Source organism: Zootoca vivipara, chromosome 17 (genome assembly GCF_963506605.1).
Source record: "Zootoca vivipara chromosome 17, rZooViv1.1, whole genome shotgun sequence".
Lineage (NCBI taxonomy): Eukaryota > Metazoa > Chordata > Lepidosauria > Squamata > Lacertidae > Zootoca > Zootoca vivipara.
In genome coordinates, this window is record NC_083292.1 from 37965065 (window position 1) to 37982579 (window position 17515).

Below are 17515 nucleotides of genomic sequence, written 5' to 3' on the forward strand. Positions count from 1 at the left end.
TGCTTCTTGATCAGAATGTTCCTCTTCCGCTCCAGGTCTGTCCTCGTTCCTCCAGAGTGTGGCTGGGAACACAGCCCAACCCACCGAGATGGCATCCCAGAGTTCGTCGGCATCGCCGGCCAACACGACAGCTTCTTCTGTAAAAGGAAGGAACATTTCCTCTAATACTCAGCCCTTCATGCCCCAGAGTTTTGGCTATTCTCCAAATTCCTCCTCCTCGGCTGAGGTCTCTTCCACCTCGGTCAACAAGGTTCCTTCTGGGCACAGTGTGGGGCTCCCCAGTTCCAGTTTCAAGCCTCCCACAAATTCCTTGGGGTTCTCTGGCTCCCACAATGTCAGCCCTTCCCTTCGGCCGGCTGAGAACCCCACGAGCCAATCCTCCGAGCTGGCGGAGGCCAAGCTCGAGTCAGAACCCCCGTCCCCGAGTCTGGAAATGAAGATACACAACTTCCTGAAGGGGAACCCAGGTTTCAGTGGCTTGAACCTCAACATCCCCATTCTGAGCAACCTGGGGTCTGCCGCTGCACCCCCCGAGAGCCAGTCGTCGTCCTCCGATTTCAACCGCGGACCCACAAGCACCTCTATGGACAGCATTGATGGGACCCCCGTCAGGGACGAAAGGAGCGGGACTCCGACTCAGGATGAGATGATGGACAAGCCGTCATCCAGCAACGTGGACACCATGTCACTGCTGTCAAAGATCATCAGCCCCGGATCCTCTACTCCGAGTAGCACAAGGTCACCCCTTCAAAGACAGGATGACAGCTACCCCCAAGAACTGTCCAACTCTGTGTACAGGTCCTTCAGCTTGAGCCGAGATTCTCCAGCCAGCATGTACAAGCAGTCCTCCGATGGGATAGAGTTGCCTTCCTCTTTAATGGACTCCCCGCAAGAGAAGTTCTACCCAGACACCTCATTCCAGGAGGATGAAGATTACCGTGACTTTGATTACTCTGGCCCACCGCCTTCTGCTTTGGTGAACCTGGAGAAGCAGCCAGGAAAGTCAATCCTGAAGTCCAGCAAGCTTTCTGACCCCTCTGAGTACCCGTCTGTTCTGTCGAGTTACGGTCAATGTGCCTCCGGCTTTGGCCTGAAATCTGCTTTCCCCCAGTCAATGAGAGCTCTCCACGACCAGAGCGAAAGCTGTGACCCTTTGCCTTCGCCTGGAATGTACGGAGGATACGGTTTGCGGGGAAATGACTCTGGCTCAGATGCTTCGCCTACGCCAAGCAAGAACGATGTCTTTTTCCCACCGGATTCCAATCACAACAGCTTGTCCAAACCCATGCCTCAGAAGCAGTATCCGGATTCCCCTCACTTGGTCCCTCAAAGGTCGCTTTTCTCCCCCCAGAATGCGCTCCTGGCCCCAGGCAGTAGACTCCCCACAAGCAACACAGACAAGCCTGTTGTGTCTTCCATCTCAGCCACTTCAACCATTGAGTTCAAGAACATGCTGAAGAACGCCTCCCGCAAGCCCTCGGACGAGAGCAAGCATTTTGGCCAGGTTGCAAAAGGGGGCCTCAGCGACAGCACAGGCCTGTCCGGCCTTGGCCAGGTGGGGGTTCCTCCAGGTGGGGAGCAGCAGAAGCAGCAAGAGGAGCATTACCGGATCGAGACCAGGGTGTCGTCATCCTGCTTAGATTTACCCGACAGCACCGAAGAGAAGGGAGCCCCCATCGAAACGCTGGGCTACCACAATGCCTCCAGCAGGGGCATGCCTGGCGAGCCCATTCAGACAGTAGAGTCCATAAGAGTCCTTGGGAAAGGGAGCAGAGGCCATGGGCGAGAGACCCCCAGAGCGGGGTGGTTTGAGTTGAGCAGCGCAGGTAGTACCTTCGATAACGGTCCTTCGGGTACGACGGAGATGCCCCCCATGGGAACCGGCGGCGGTGGTGGCAGTGGTGTGTCCGGCTTCCAGACCCAGTACAAAGACCATGGGCCGCCGTTCCAGGAGAACGTCAACAACTTCAGACCCGGCGGCTTTGCCGCTGCCACCTTCGACCGCCACGTGCCGCCCCCTTCCCTTGAGCACGGGGCGTCTTTCCCCATGGACCAAATTGGGCCGCCTCCCCCCACAGGGCCTCAGTCCCTGCCTCCGAAGGATCTCGGCAGCCTTTTCTCTCGGGACCACTCAGTCCCCCCGCCCCGGATGCCGTCGGTGGATCACACCGGCCCTTTCTCAAAGGAAGCCGCCTCCCCGCTCGGCCTGCCCCACGGCGTCCCGCCTCCCCCTTCCTTGGAACGCAGTGGGGTGCCGTTCCCCACCCAGCCGCCCCCTCCTCTCCCCGGGGAGCACGGCAGCGTCCCGTTCTCCAGCCCGCCGCCCCCTCCCGGGGACCTTGGACTCCCATTCCCGGCTCCCCCTCTAGCCACCGAGCGCCAGAGCCCCTTGGCCGTGCACCAGGGGACAATGAAGGAGCATTTTAGCATGCCATCGGGAGCATCTCGGGACCAGCTGGGCCAGGGGCAGCGCGACCACGGCGGCCGGGCGAGAGAGAACATGGGCCTGGGCACCCTCCCAAGAGATCCTCTGGGCGCAGCCCTTAACATCAGCTCCTCTGTCCCACCTCACCGGGACGCCACAAACCGAGGCGGGCTGGGGATTAGAAACCAGAGGCCGGATTTCCGACCCAGGGAATTGTTCTTAAACAGAGACCCCTTTAACAGTTTAAAAAGGCCTCGGCCCCCCTTCGCCAGGGGCCCCCCCTTCTTCGCACCAAAACGTCCCTTCTTCCCTCCCAGGTACTGAATGAAGGTGTTCCAGAACTTTCTAGAGAGCGGTGGAAGTGACATGTTCACTTTTGTTTTATTTTTAAAATCTTTTCTTTAAAAACAAGAACAACAAACTAACCTGCCCCTTAAAGGGCCCCACAACATTTTTCGTTGTCAATTAAGGTATGTTCTGTACTTCAGTGCATTTATTGCATCCTCCCCCCGCCCCCATTTTCATTCTCTTTGCTTGTTTGGAGGGGCTTTTTAGTTGATGGCCTAAATTTAGAGAGTGAATTTTGGTTTTGCTTTCCTTTTTTGCAGAATAATTAAAAAACTAACCATAAAGTGATCGTAGAAATAAAGAATTTTCAGTTCATGAAACATAGGGTTTGGGACTCCCCTAGCATTGAAGTGAGAGTTAGGAGAAAAGATCATTTTCCCAAATACAATTTAGGAAGAGAAAAGGTCCAAGAAGTCAAAGCTTGCCTTTCATGCTGTTGCTTTTAACTCTTCCTGTGCCTCTTTTCCTTTTGGGGAGTCAGAATTACTCTCCCCGCACCCTTCAATGGCCTGGGCTGATTCTTCATGGGCACATTTAGTATTTGCTTGAGTCAACCGTAGGGGAAAGGGAAGGATTTGCTATTTCTGTGCACCTGTTAACCCCTTTTTCTTGCTTCCTTGCAGCCCTTTCGGTTCTTAAAGTTCTCATACATTTCTCAGATTGGCAAAGGGATGGGAATGGGAGAAGCCCATGCCAGAATAACTCCACTTTGCCTGGGGTCTTAAGGGCTTTAAGGAGATTGTTATCTGGAGACAGGTTATACACAGGGTGAGTAATGGGCAAATTCTCTCCGGGTGCTTATAGCCGGCTGAGGCTGCTAGAGTCATTTTGAGGGGGCAGGGAGCAGGTATGGCCCAAGCTCTCCCCCTGGTCACCTTCCTCTTGAAGCCAGCCATGCATTGCCAAAGGCTGCTGCGTTTCAATCCCTCCCTCACCCCCAAATCATAAGAGGGCAGGATTTGGCCAGCACTCTGCTGAGAGTTGCCAAGCTCTCCTGCTTTTTCTGAACTTAGTTTGTGCAGATAGCGAGCTTTGCACTCTTTAAGGAGAGGAATGGGCAAGGAGATGTCATCAGTCAGTGAAAACGGCCTGGTGTCTACAGTTAATGAGTAGCAGTTTATGCAGGGCATCTGTGCCTCAGCAGACACAGTGGTCTAGTCAATTTCAGCTCCCTTCAATTGGGTTCCACGGAGAATGGCTGTACCTGATGCCAGGCGATTCCTGCTTCCTTCTGCTCAAGTCTTTTCCTGCTTTCCCTCCCCCAAAATCCCTCCTCGTGAGCTGAGCTGTTCTCAAGTTGCCAGATGACCTCCACCCCGATTCTCTACTCTACTGTCTCCCCTCCTACCTGTGACCTGCCCATTTGCCTCCTTATTTTTCTCTCAACACAGTTGTGGGCATAGATGACTTTTCTGTAAAAACTGGGATTCACTTAATAGCCACGTTTCCTTTAAGGCAACAGGAAAGTTGCATTTTAAAAATATTGTTAGGAATAATCTGCTATTCTGTGCATTTGAAACAATATTCCATAGCTCATGTGTGCACAGTTTTCCTTTTTAAAAAACTACATAGCATGAACAGTTTTTATATATCCGGTAGATCTTGAAGGTCCAGGGGTTATGAAGAGTTTGGTTTTATTAAAACCTGACAGTTTTAAAATGCCAAGGCTTTAAGGGGGGGTAGTTTTCCCTACAGTCCTCCTTGATCCACCTAATCTGGGTGATGTATACTTCCAGGTTTTTCCCCCTGAAAAATTAATTTTAGTGAATGGCAAACCTCAAAAGGGTAGACTCTAGTTCATTCAGATCCTGTTGTTCTGATCCCCACCCGCAAGCAGAAGAGATTGTCACTATCCATATTAGGGGTTTATGACTAGCAGTTCTTGAGTTCATCTCTTACCAGGAAGCAGGAAAGTCAAGTTTAAATCCTCTCACAAGCTGATTGTGCACCTGGCAGGACCCCTCTCAAAGATCCCTGGGAGCTACTGGCTTGTGAGCACAGAAACATTAACACCCCTCCCCAGAACTGAAATTCCCAGAAGTCCTTGCAGGGAGGGGGTACCCATCTGGATAAACCAGCTTAACCCACCTGTCATTCAGAACAAAACATATCTCCCCCCCCCCCCGCTTGTGACACGAGGGAGCTAACAACAGTCTGTGGCTAATCTGTACAGCTAATCTCTCTCTTAACTGCATGACTTTTGGTGCCACTCTAGATAAGTTTTTCATCTTTAGACATTTGGGAGGTTTTGTGGGTCTACTCCTCCCCCCTGAGAAACATCACTTACTTGCATTATGCTGTATATAAACCCACGGGGCCGAAATCCATCACAGCTTTCTCCCGCGTCAGACTAGTTCGTTTTGACGTGGCCTGCTCAGCAGAGCTTTCTTGTGAAGCGTCCCCCAAGCCGGCTTCTTAGATTTTTCACGGTTTTGTTCAGACAGGCTTCACAATTTGCAGAGGGACTCAAAACCAATATTGAAACGAGCAAAGGTGGTTTGGCGGCGGCGGCACAGTTTTCTTTATTTTTCCTTCCTAGGAGAATAGAATGTGAAACTACTTATTTCTGCTGCTCTCTTTCTCTCTGTGGCGATTCCATTGATCCTTTAAAAAAAAGAAAATTAACCCGTGGGCGATGAAAGCACCCTCAAGAACTAACCGCTACTCAAATTGCCACAGAATGCTAAGATTTGGGGGTGCCATTGTGTGTTGGGGGGGAGGGCTTCTTGCAGGAAAAGGGAACCTGTAAGAAAGACAAAAAATATTTTAATGGTAAGAGCTCTGTGTCTTTCCCTCTTCTCTCCCAATTCTCATATTCTCTCTCTCTCTCATCCATATATATATATATATATATATATATATATATATATATATATATAATGAGAGATTTTGTGCTTTTACTTTAAGATGTTCACAGTTAGCAATGTACATATGTGTGTGTAAAAACAAAACAAAAAAGGTTAGGTTGTTGGACAGGAAGGATTTCCCTGTCTCTGGTTTCTTCACACGCCCTTTTCCCTTTGCTGTTACTTTTGTATTTCACCTGACAAGGAGAGAAACAAAATGGAAATAAGAAATAAACATGTATTTTTTAAGGAAAACCTTAGTCTCTCTCATGAAGGGCAGAATTTCCTAGGAGATGAAGGGAGGCACAGAAGTCCCTTCCCCCCTCCCCCGCTTGCTTTCCAGCTGTTTTGGAAAGGGGGGGTGACTGGCGGGGGTTGAAAGTATCCCGTTTGTGGAACCCACTTCTAATTGATGACAAAAAAGTAACTTTTATGACAGATCTTTATAGGGGTGGGGGGACAGCACCTCCCCAGATTTCTTGGTGTCCGTTCTTCCTCTGGTGCAGTTCCCCTTAGATATGCATTTTGACCTTCCAAGACAAAATTACTTGCGTAGCACAGGGGAAATATTAGCATATTTCATTCTGGGGTGGGGGGGGCACGTGGCACATTTGCAGAGCAGAATCTTGGGTGGGGGGGGTAGCTTTCAGGGTTGGGGAACGCGAGGGAACCTGCTTCCCATATTAAGAGAGCAGGTGTTTTGGGGATACACCCCATTCCCCCCCAGAAGTGTGTGGCTGTGCTACCATTTTGGAAGGGGGAAAAAATACTGTACATAATTGATGTGCTTTTCATTTTCTTTGTGTGTGCCTGTTTTAAGAGGAGGGGCGGGGAGAGTTTAATCTTTGTTGGCTTGGTTTTATTTTCAAGTGTTTTCTTGTGGGGGAGTTGCGGGGGGGGACGAGGGGGGCCGAGAGTCCGATGTTCATTGGGCTGAACAGCAAGCAACTTCAGACCATCTTCTTGATTGTATATTAACACGATTTAATAAAATACCCTAGTTTGAATGTTTTATATATGCAGACATATAAATATATATAAATATATATATATATACTTCTTGTAAATAAGCCCTCTCTTAAGTGTGCAATAGGTGCATAAGGTTGAGAACAGGACCCCCACCCACCCACCCATCTCTTCCTTGCTTTGCAACCTGGAATCGGAGCCGGAAGGGGTTGCTTCTGCGTCGGCCCAGCCTGGAGGGGGAAGGACAGAGCAGACGGAAGAACCGCCTCCGATTTCCAAAAGACCCACAGCGCTCCCCATTGGAGGAAGTCTTGACTGTTGCTCTTTTAATTTATGCATCTTGTCTCTCTGTTGGAAGGAGGTCTGGAAACCAATTCCAAGGCTTAAAACACGATCGGAGCAGTGTGGTTTTTTTGTTTTTTTTTAGGTTCTCTCTCTCTCCACCCCCCCCCCCGCCCTCTCTCCCTCCTTCCTTATTTTTGTATTGTATACTAATAAAGTGTTCTTGACTTGTTGTGGCCTCCATTTCTAGGAGAAAAGGGACCCAGCTCTCTGCCCTGTGGATTGGGCTCCAAGGCAGCTTGTGATACATTTTATTTTACTTTTGGGGGGAAAATGGGGATTGTGCATCTTGACCATTCCTGGCCTGCAGATAATTCTGAAAGAAATCGAATGGGTGTTTTTTTGTTTTGTCAAATCTTTGTTTCCATTGTTGGGCAAAGCTCATTTTGCCTCTGTGTCCAACCCCTACCCCCTTTTGCTTCTTGGTTATAAAATGTTAAAAGCTCTTTTTTTAAAAAAAAAAATCACTGTTTTGAGGCTAAGAATTTGGTAGACGGGTAGTTTTAAAAATAATTGTAAACATCTGTTTGGGGTGGAGTGCACGAGAACCCACATTTACCCTCTTCAGAAGGTGCAGTCTTGCTGGAACAAACGAGTCTTCTAAAATGCAGCTAAGTCTGGCACTTCTGGCTTCCGACCTGGGCTGCGGTGACCTTTTGAAGGCTGCAGCACAAATTTGACTATATTTTCATAAATGGATGGACTTGCGGCATGGCAAGGTATCAGGAAGGGATCTGCGTGCCTCCAGTTGAACTCAAAAAGACACTGCTGCCTTATGATAATACCCCCCCTACCCTAATGATAAGGAGAGCTTTATTTTTACTACTTGTGGTACAAAAGAGAAGGTGGCCTTTCGAAAATGTGTTTGTGTGCGTCTGCTTGCACTCGCAATCTCAGGCAATAGCAGCAGTTCAGTGCGTCAGTGCTTTACTGATAAGTTGGGGTCGTCCGGGGACACTCTAGTTGTGATTCCTGTATTGCAGAGGGGGTTGAACTAGATAAGCCTTGGGGTCCCTTACAACTGCACAGTTCTGTGGTGCTTGGGAGGGTACTGTGTGCCTATATGTGTGTGGTGTGGTGTGTTTTGGAGGGGGAGGTTTTAACAGCGCTTCCCATTTAATCTGCCGGATGAAGTCCTTCTGAGCAGGTACTCCGCTACTGTCACAGCACATGTAAAGTTTTTAAAGGCCTGAAAAAAGAGTTAAGAATTGTGAGTGCTGGATCTGCCCAAAAGGGGGCCCGTCTGGTCCAACATCCTGGTCTCATAGCAGCTAAGTGGATGCCTATTATAAGAAGCCCACAGGTAGGGAGGTAGTTATGGCAAATCTGAGCTAGTAGTCATGGATCGCTTTATCCTCCATGATTCATTAAAAGCATCACAATTGGCAAATTGTGGTTTTTTTTGGGGGGGGGTGTAGCTCATGCCACCACCCTGGCAAAGCCAAAACCTTTAAAAGTCCGCTGACTGCCTCTGTCTCAGTAGACTTGCTTAATCTGGTTTGTGTAGTGCAAGCTACTGCTAGACTCGCTCCTAAACACCCATCCAAACCAATGGTTCATAATTTGGCTCAAAAGACTTGGGGGGCTTTAAACCTGAGCTTTGCAGAATGGAAGCCTGCTGGCTACACCCTGTTGCATGCTCATCCTGCTGCTCTTGTTTTTATGGGATCTTCCACAAGTCCATACCTAAGTATTTATAACGGTGCCAACTCTTGGAGCAGGCATAACTAGGGTGTGCCTGATAGTGCCCCCAATTGAATTGGGGGGAACGGACCCATCTGTATTGTTTGTGCCCGTGAAATCAGAAGGCTGCATAGGAATCTGGCTTAGAGGTTTGCGTGGAGGGCTGGCAAGGACAACAGCAGACCCGCAGAGGGCCATAAATCCCCACTGGAAAAGATGATTATGTGAGGGGGAAGTATATTAGTCTTGAAACGGGTGAAGTGGAGTTTCTTCACTGGACTGGCTCCCTGCTCCCAAGGGTTGAGCACTTCAGTCCATCTCAGTGACCCTAGAAGGCTCTCTCTCTCAGAGCTTTCTGGGGCCTCCCTGCTTGCCAAGTATGACTTCTCTGGTCTCAGGCCTGGTTCTTTAAACATGCAGAGGGAGATGTCTAGCCTACCTGATCTCAAGAGGATGGCAAGTGGGGCCCTGCTTGCATCTCCATACCAAAAAAAGCACCTTGGGGAACTATTTCCACGCGAGACACCAAAGAGCCATCAAAAAGCTTGCCTACAACTAGTAAGGTTGTAATCTCTTCACTCTAGGAACTGCCACCTGTCTACATTGGTTGTCAACCAATCTAGTATTTGAAATCTGCTTTGTTACAGCTTAAAGCAGCTCACCATTCCTTTTTATTTTTCTTCCTAAGGGCTGTGTCACTGGGAGAGGACTCCCTTTGCATGTGGAAGGTTCCCAGTTCATTCCTGGACCTCTCCCAAGCAAAGGTTGGGAATCCCCTTGCTTTAAAACACCCAGGAGCTGCTGCCACTTAGCATAGGCAGATCTGGGTTATGCGAACCGGTGGCCTGACTATAAGGCAGCTTCTTGTGTCCCTAAGAAATCTTGTCCAAAAGAGCCATGAACAGGGTCAAAATTCACCAGATCTGTAACCCACTGCACACTTTCCTGGGAGTGAACCGCATTGAACTTAATGGCTTCTGAGAAGATGTGCGTAGGACTATTCAAGCACAAGATTCAGGGAGCTGAAGAAACTGGAACCTTGGGTTTTAAATTTCCTGCTTTTAAGGTGGCACTGCTGTCAGCAGTATCACTAAGTTCAAGCGCAAGTAGCAGCGCTGTTTTCGCGTAAAGCGCTGAAGTCCAAAAACAGCTTTAGAGCACCAGATTGGGGAAGCTTGAAACAAAGGACCGTGCGCATCAGAGGCCTTGAGACACTGGCAGTTCCCACAAGCAGAAGGGAAAAGGAGCAGCTCTGAGTGGTCTTCAGGCCCGTTGAATGACTGGCTTTTGTTCCTTTGCCTGAATTGACTCTTGTTCTTGTGGGGTGACCAGAAGCACCAATGGTTCATAATTTGGCTCAAAAGACTTGGGGGGCTTTAAACCAACCAGCTAGAGCAACTTCGCTGCGGGGTGAATATTTTGAAAGCTAGATGATCCTCTGGGTCTCTTGCAGCTCTACATTTCTATGATTCTAAGAACATCTTCGTTCACAGGGAAAGCCCTGAGGGCAGAGAAGATTATAGCATGTATTTGCAGCATGCTACGAAAAAATCCCCCCGGGGAGGCAGGTGTTGTGCAATGGCAGCACAAACCTATGGCTCCAATTGGCTTGCTTGCTCCCTGTCACACAAGTGCGTCTTGCTGCTATTGGCCGAATTGTTTCTACTCAAGCCATTGGCTTGAGGTGCTCTGAATCCTAGGGCGATAGAAGGCCTGGCCCAATGAAGTCCCTGAGGAGTAAGACGAAATCATTGGGCTGTCAAGCAAAGGAGGCCTCTGTGCCAAGAGGGCTTGGACAGGAAGATCTAGGAATAAAGTTGCACAGACAAAAGCTTCACTTGATGCTGAAATAGCCAAATCTATTGGTGTGGTGAAAACGTTAGCTAAGTGGAATCTGGCTTGAGTTGTGCTTGTGAGAGTGGTGTTGCTGGGAGCATGGAGTGCAAGTTTGACCTATGTTCATGTGCTGAGCATCTTTGCCGTAGGAGCACACATCTGGGTGCTGGATATGCAGCGAAGCTGAATATTGGAAGATTCAGGGCAGAGAAAAGAAACTTCTCCATGTAGTGTTTAGTGAAACTATGGAACTTGCTCCCAGAGGAGGCAGCGATGGTTACCAACCTAGATGGTTTTTAAAGAGGATTAGACAAATTAATGGGTGAGAGGACTTATGATGGCTGCTAGCCGTGATGGCTATGCTCTGCCCTCCACAGTTGGAGGCAGCAATGGGTCTGAATCCCAGTTGCTGGAAACCACAAAAGCAGGCAGAGGGCTCTTGCGTTGAGATCCTGGTTGCAGGTTTCCCAGTAAGGGTATCTTGGCCACTGTGAGAACAGGATGCTGGACACAATGGCCTATTGGTCTGATCCACCAGGCTCTTCTTCCTTCCTTACATTCTGATGCCTACAGCACCCTTTTGCCTAGAAACTCTGGACTTCTCTCCTTTGTGGCAGGTGTGCTTAGTGCCCCTCTAGAGAACCAGTCCCCCTTCCATGCACCGGTCAGACCTGAGCTGGGGCATCAAACCTCACCATGGTCTGTCAAATCTCTTCATGCCAACGTTGCAAATGATTTGGGGGCCCAATTGTACCAATACTCTATGTGTACAAACTGCCTTCTCTTTTTGAAGAGGCATAGATCATGCAAATCCAGCACATGAAGTGTACATGATATACATGTGTGTTGCCAGGGGGCGGGGGGAGACTGCTCACTCCTCCCACCTGAATTGGCCACCAGCCTCATAGGAATTTCCTTGAAAGGGCACCACATGAGCTTGGGCTTATAGCTCATGTGGGCACTCTCAGATTAGACCTCAATTCTTGTTCCTTGTAAACCTGAATCAACTCCTCTTAAAGGCTTCCTACAAGACTGGGTTGCAATTTATTTCTCCTGTGTCTGTGCCTTGTTTTTAGGTTTAGGTTTTTACATTTATCACCTCTCTCTGCACATCTGATTATTTTGCCAAGGTAACAACCTGGTTGCAGTATCTGTTTTCCTAGCATGATTTTACTTAAGTAGTTATTTTACCTCCAGAGTTAGGAGTGAGTTCTGCTGAGCTTATTTGTATTTACATATGGGGCCCGTTGCACGCAACTGCAGTCCTATGCACATGCAACCAAGAGTAAGCCAAATTGGGATATGCAACCAAATAAATGTAGGTAGGACCAGGCTGTTTGTAATTTGCAAACACTTCCATCATCCTCAGGACAAGTCTTAAAAGCTAGGCCATGCTTGAGAGGGTTGTTTTGTGTGGGAGTGTGTGGGAGTAATCCATGGAACAAGTCTTAAAAGGTAGGACACAGTTTGGGTTTTGCAGTTGTGCGTCTGAAAAATAATTACAAGGCATTCTTCAGATAGAACAGACACAAATAGCAGCTTCAGAATAAAGAGCCCACTCTGCCATCACTCAGGAAAAAATGAATCTGGTATGAGCTTCTTGGATTTGCCAATTAAAAATATGAAAAACCCAGAGGGTGAAATATAGTCCTTTTCGGTGTTAGGAGGGAAAGTGGAAGGTTAGGGATTTGACATCAATTTCAGGTGTTGGGTGGGGGGGCAAAAGATATGGGGAGCTCTCTGGCTCTCATGAGCACTTGGCAGGGCCGGCCCACCCTCAAGGGAAGATGAGGTGACCACTGCAGGTGGCTGGATTCACAGGGGCAGAAGATTGCAATGTAGATCTTTTCATTTCAGGGAGGGAAGAAGCACCATCTAGTGGTTCGTCTCAGGTGCCAAAACGTTTTGGGCCAGATCTGGCATTTTTATACCACATTGATTCCAGTGGAAGGGAGTCAAGGATATGCACTTAACTCTCCTGGAAAAAAGTAGAATTTAAGAGGATGTCCTTGGCCAAATCCTGCTCATTCTATGAATTGCTCATTGAAAAGACATTGGGATCCAATTCATACTTGGATGCTTAATGCTTAATTTCTAACATGTGATTTTAATGCTTAAATAAGCCTTTTCTGCCTTTTGTATGTGCACACTGATAATCTGGTTTATAGGATTTTATGGAGCTGCTAGGGGGATATGGGATCATGACCTTTTTTCCTGTCAGGAACACCTGGGCCCTTGAATCAGCAGCCTAACAGGGTTCGTATGTAGTGTTAGTCATACTTTTGAGTAAACCCACTGAAAAAAAAAATGGACATGGTTTAGGTCCATTGTTTTCAAAGTGTCTACTCTGAGTAGAATTCAGTTGGGCACAATTCAAAGCTTGCCCCTTTCCCTATCATGGATGGGCAGTGTTAGAAGTTGCACGTGTTGAATTTCCACCTCCTACAGTACTTAAATGAGAAAGGAAAAAAATTACTTTATTTAGAACACTGATTATCCTACATATGTTTTAAATCAGGCATGTCCAACAGGTAGATCGTGATCTACTGGTAGATCACTGGATGCCTGTGGTAGATCAATGGTAGATCACTGGCTCCCCCCCAAAGAAGCTCAACAACTTTGGCTCCCCTAAAAAAAGCACCCCCCAAATGGTGTTCTCCGTCTCCCTAAAAAAAGCTCAACAAAAACTTTGATCTGAAGGCCTTAAAAAAGGGCCTTCGTCTTCCCCAAATAAGCTCAACAACTTTGACCTGAACCCCCCAAAAGGGGGTAGATCACTGCCAGTTTTAAACTCTGTAAGTAGATCGCAGTCTCTTGGGAGTTGGCCACCCCTGTTTTAAATAAATAAAGGCATTAAAGACCTTTAAATACTGTAGGGGAGGTGGAAATCCAACCAAGGCAGCTTTTCCCGAACTCTACCTATCAGGCTGAAAGCTGCATGCTTTATGCCTGTTACGCAGAAATTGGCTGGTTATGTTTTGGTTTTAATTGCAACATGCAGTTCACTGTATGGCCACAAAATTCCTTTGCAGCTAGACTGTGTTTTGCCCTAAGCGTTCCCTGCCAACACTAGGGCCATGCTTACTGGGTTGCCAACTTTTCAACTGGCCGCTGCAGCTATGCAGCTTGACAGACATCGTTCAGCATGGTTAAAGCGTGCTCATCACCTGCATGCAGTGAGGGGAGCCTTTCCCCTTAGTACCCTACACACAAATGCTGCCGGCAAAGGGCACAAGAGAGCATATCTGTTTCTGGTCAACTGGCAACCTCGCGTGCAAGCCTGCGATCCAAGAAACCCTTCTTAGTTTGCAGGAGAATCGGTGGCTGCAGAATTTCATTTCCCCGTCTGGCTTGTCGCGTTGATCGGGAGGTGGGAAGGTGGGCGGAACTTCATATACTCGAGTCCTTGTTTCAGGAGGGGAGGGGGAAGGAAACTCCTTCCAGGGGGAGGAAGCCTATTGGCCAGCTAGACTACCAATCCGCGTTCTCTTCCTCTTTGCAGAGGCGGCCAATCGGCGCGCGCGGAGTCCCACGCAAGCGGCTACTGTTCCCGGTTCGCAGTTTGCAAGGTGGAAAGGGATGCTGGAGCGGCTTTTGCAGAGGGTGCAACTGGCATGAGGGGACCCGGCGGTTTCCCACGTGGGAACTGAGGACTTGGCACGGGTTTCCTAAAAGATGAAGGTCCTTTGGCCTTGGAGGAAGATCTGGGCTGGGAAGAGCCATCTCTGCAGGCTGTACAGGGTCTGTTGATAGTCTTCTTAATTTAAATGTATTTATTTTTCTCAGTCTCCTCTTTTTGGAGGAGTCCCCTCCTTTTCTCAGTCTTCTCTTTTTGGAATCCTATTTTTCTTGTGCTGTTGTTTTTCTGTCCAGCAGGCAGGCTTTCAACGGGCGAGGCCTCCCATCTGCCCCAGGAATAGAGCCAGATTTTTTTGTCTGTTGTAGCAGGTTCTTCAAAGTTCTGGCACTTTCAGATTTATGTGAATGACGAAGGCAAGACCATCTGGCCTGAACTTGGCCGTTCCTTAATGTTGCTTTCAGGACAATGCTGCGTAGATAAACACATTGCAAAGCGATACAACATAATGAAGCATCTCTGAACAACTGTGGCATTTCCCCCTACTGCTGGGAATGAAGAAGCATGGTTGTAAGGCAATCCCTGGTGTCCAGCGTCACTCCAGATCAGGCACCCCCAAACTTGGGCCTCCAGATGTTTTGGGACTACAACTCCCATCATCCCTAGCTAACAGGACCAGTGGTCAGGGATGATGGGAATTGTAGTCCCAAAACATCTGGAGGGCCGAGTTTGAGGATGCCTGCTCCAGATAAAACAGTACTTTCTTCCCTTAACAACCTTTGGAGCTGATCATCCAGTCTCCCCATCCCAAACTTTAAATGTCATTGCTTTATGATTGTGCTCCCATACATTTGCAACACACCCAATTGGGGCTTGCTAAATGAAATGACTAGGTGCCAGATGCCCTGCTGTGGCATCTCTGTACAAGTTGTGGATCCTTTGAAGGCAAGCTCCCGTCAGTAGGTGCTGTTTGTTTTTCCTCTATCCTGGGAGCATCTGATGTGCCCTCGAGTGTCTGACTGAGTGCTGAATTGCCGTTCTGGGTGCCCCACTTGAAACTTGTTTTTGGAGAGACAGGGCAGGCGTCTGTATATCAGTCTCTCTTTGGGTTGGCAGTTGCCACACTGACACTCCTAACTGGTATAAAAGGGAGCCTGCTGCCTCCAGATTTATCTGCTACTGGTTTTGGGGAGAAAACTGCTCCAAGCCTTTGCTTACCCCTTTCCATCGTTCTCAGAAAATGGTACCATTTCCCCACAAACCAGTCTTCACTTTCCCCTCATCAGAACTATGTTGGCTGTAGTACCTGGAGTGTTTTTTTCAGTCCTGTAACACATATTACATTGCTAGATTTGCTGCCATCTTCTGTTTTAACATGGGTCTTGTCAGTCATTCTGCATTTTGAAAGTGGCTGTTTCCCTAAGGCAAGGACAGAATTCACGGTGATTTACTCTGTCATATGTTCTGCTGTAGGCAGGTGCCCTTCCTTCCCACATCTCTGAGCGCCTGGCGTTTTACGAGAAGCTAAAAGCTGCTGCGGCTGAACAATGCGCCGAGCGGAGCCACAAAAACAGCCAGCCGATCCGGATTTCCCTACCAGGTGGCAGTGAAATAAACGGGGAGGCCTGGATGACCACGCCGTATCAAGTGGCGCTGCAGATCAGGTGTGTGTGTTAGATGTTCGCTATGTGCTTTCTTCAAATGTGGTTCCTCTTGAACACTTTATTTTTTTTAAAGCAAAATGTTTTGGGCAAAGGGTTGGCAGCTCTGAGATATGAACAGAGATGTGTGACTCAAAAAATGTCCTTCACTTGTAAAAACATATCCCTAGGAGATGGGTAATATTTGATGTTTTTTGAGATGCACAGGGGTTCCCCCTGAGTTGATGGGAGTTGTCGTTCAGCATCATCTGGAGGTTCAGCAACTTTGGCCTTCTTAAGGCTTAGCAAGCTCTTCTTTAACTCAGAATCTGAAAGCTTGTGATTCACTGGAAGGGCCATAGCTCAGGGATAGAGCATCTGTTTTGCAAGCAGACAGGTCCAGGTTCTATCTCCAGGCAGGACTGGGGAAAGAGACCCCCTGTGGGATGCTAAGGAACGTCTGCCTGTCAGTGTGAACAGTACTGAACTAGGTGGACAGATAGTCTGGCTCGCTACAAGGCAGCTTCCAGCTTCTGCCTTTGGGGGTGGCAATCTTCATGCCTTAAAAATAATAATATGTTTCTACACCGCTTAGAGACTCTTAATATCAAGCAGTGCAGAAGTACCTAAAATAAATAAAAATAAATATCTGGTCCATTTCTCCTTGTGGTTGCAAGGCAGTTACCAGTCAGATGTGTCCTAACCTCCCACTGCTCTTGCAGCCGGAGTCTGGCCCAGGGTGCTGTGGTGGCACGGGTGAATGGGAGCCTACATGACCTGGATCGCCCGCTGGAGGGCGACGCCAGCTTGGAGTTTGTGGATTTCGAATCTCGGGATGGGCAGGCGGTGAGTACCCAGAGGAGTTTCGCTTGTGCTCCTTCGGAAGAGAGGGAAGGAAGCTGCTAAATCTTGACCGGCGTTTAGCGAGCAAGCACGGAAAAGGGCTCCTGTCCCCTTCCAGGTACCAGAACTTCTGGGGGCTGGAATCGAGGTTCAGCACGGCCAGGCACCCCTATTCCGCATTGGCTGTGCCCACCAGCTCCTCCACAGGGAACTGGCGTGTGGCCCAAGCAGCAGGATTGAACCCTCTGGTCACCAGCTGATAAGCAGAGTGTTCATATAAATTCTGTAAATTTATATTAATACTGTATTTGAAAATAAATAAAAATATTTACCCCACCCCAAAAGAGAAGCAGAGAATACTTTCCTACGAGGAAGGCGCTGGTGAAACAGACCTCTCTCTCTCCCCCGCCACTGCTATTGGTTAACTTTAACAGATGGGTAGCCCTGCCCACCTGCCAGCATTGCCTTGTGGATTGCGGGGGGGGGGGCAGGGAGAAGAGAAAGAGCCGCCCTCCCTGGCCAAGAAATGGGTTCCTCAGACCCTGCACTACAGGAAGAACAGCTTTTAAAAAGGAGCTTTTTGGTGGGTAATAGGCGTGTGATTGGCAATGAACTAAATGGGGCTGGTCGCCTGCATCAAACCTTAGCTTGTGAGCTTCAGGGGCTTGTAGAGGAAGGCTGCTTGTCAGCTTGAACCCAAGCTGCGTCTCGTTGCCAGTGTTCCAGGAGAGGATGCTTTCAGGAGGAATGTCCGGGTGGGCGGCCGCCTCTTTCTGGGTGCTGTGGTCATTCTTGCCAGGAAAGTCCAGTCTGGTGACGTTGCTCTGTAGATGAAGGCAGAAAGAGCTCCCCTCCAGCCCTCCTTCCTCAGGCTCCTGGGGGTGTCATCCGTTCGGAATTATATTGGGCTTCTTCCTAGCTCCTTGCATGATGGTTGGAAGATTTGGGACAGAGAAGAGGAAGGACTTCCTCACACAGAGCACAGATAAACTATGGGATTCGTTCCCAT

The 17515-nt window shown here is 48.6% G+C and overlaps 2 protein-coding genes across 5 annotated transcripts in view; both read left to right on the plus strand.

The window, feature by feature from the left end:
* RPRD2 (regulation of nuclear pre-mRNA domain containing 2) overlaps positions 1–6513 on the plus strand; it is a 39527-nt gene extending 33014 nt beyond the window's left edge. For both annotated transcript variants that reach the window (XM_035098111.2, XM_035098112.2), the window contains exon 11: positions 36–6513. In XM_035098111.2, coding sequence (XP_034954002.2) covers positions 36–2749 — 2714 coding nt within the window. In that variant the 3' untranslated portion in view covers positions 2750–6513. The remainder of the gene's footprint in view (positions 1–35) is intronic.
* The window catches only part of TARS2 (threonyl-tRNA synthetase 2, mitochondrial), a 32441-nt gene continuing 21432 nt past the window's right edge, over positions 6507–17515 (plus strand). For 2 of the 3 annotated variants that reach the window (XR_004691469.2, XM_035098647.2), the window contains exons 1-3: positions 6507–14187; positions 15497–15687; positions 16386–16509. Coding sequence is in view for 2 of the 3 variants with exons in the window: in XM_035098647.2 (XP_034954538.2) it covers positions 14122–14187; positions 15497–15687; positions 16386–16509 (381 nt within the window). In the remaining variant the exon portion in view is untranslated. The remainder of the gene's footprint in view (positions 14188–15496; positions 15688–16385; positions 16510–17515) is intronic. The other variant, XM_035098648.2, reaches the window with a different exon arrangement.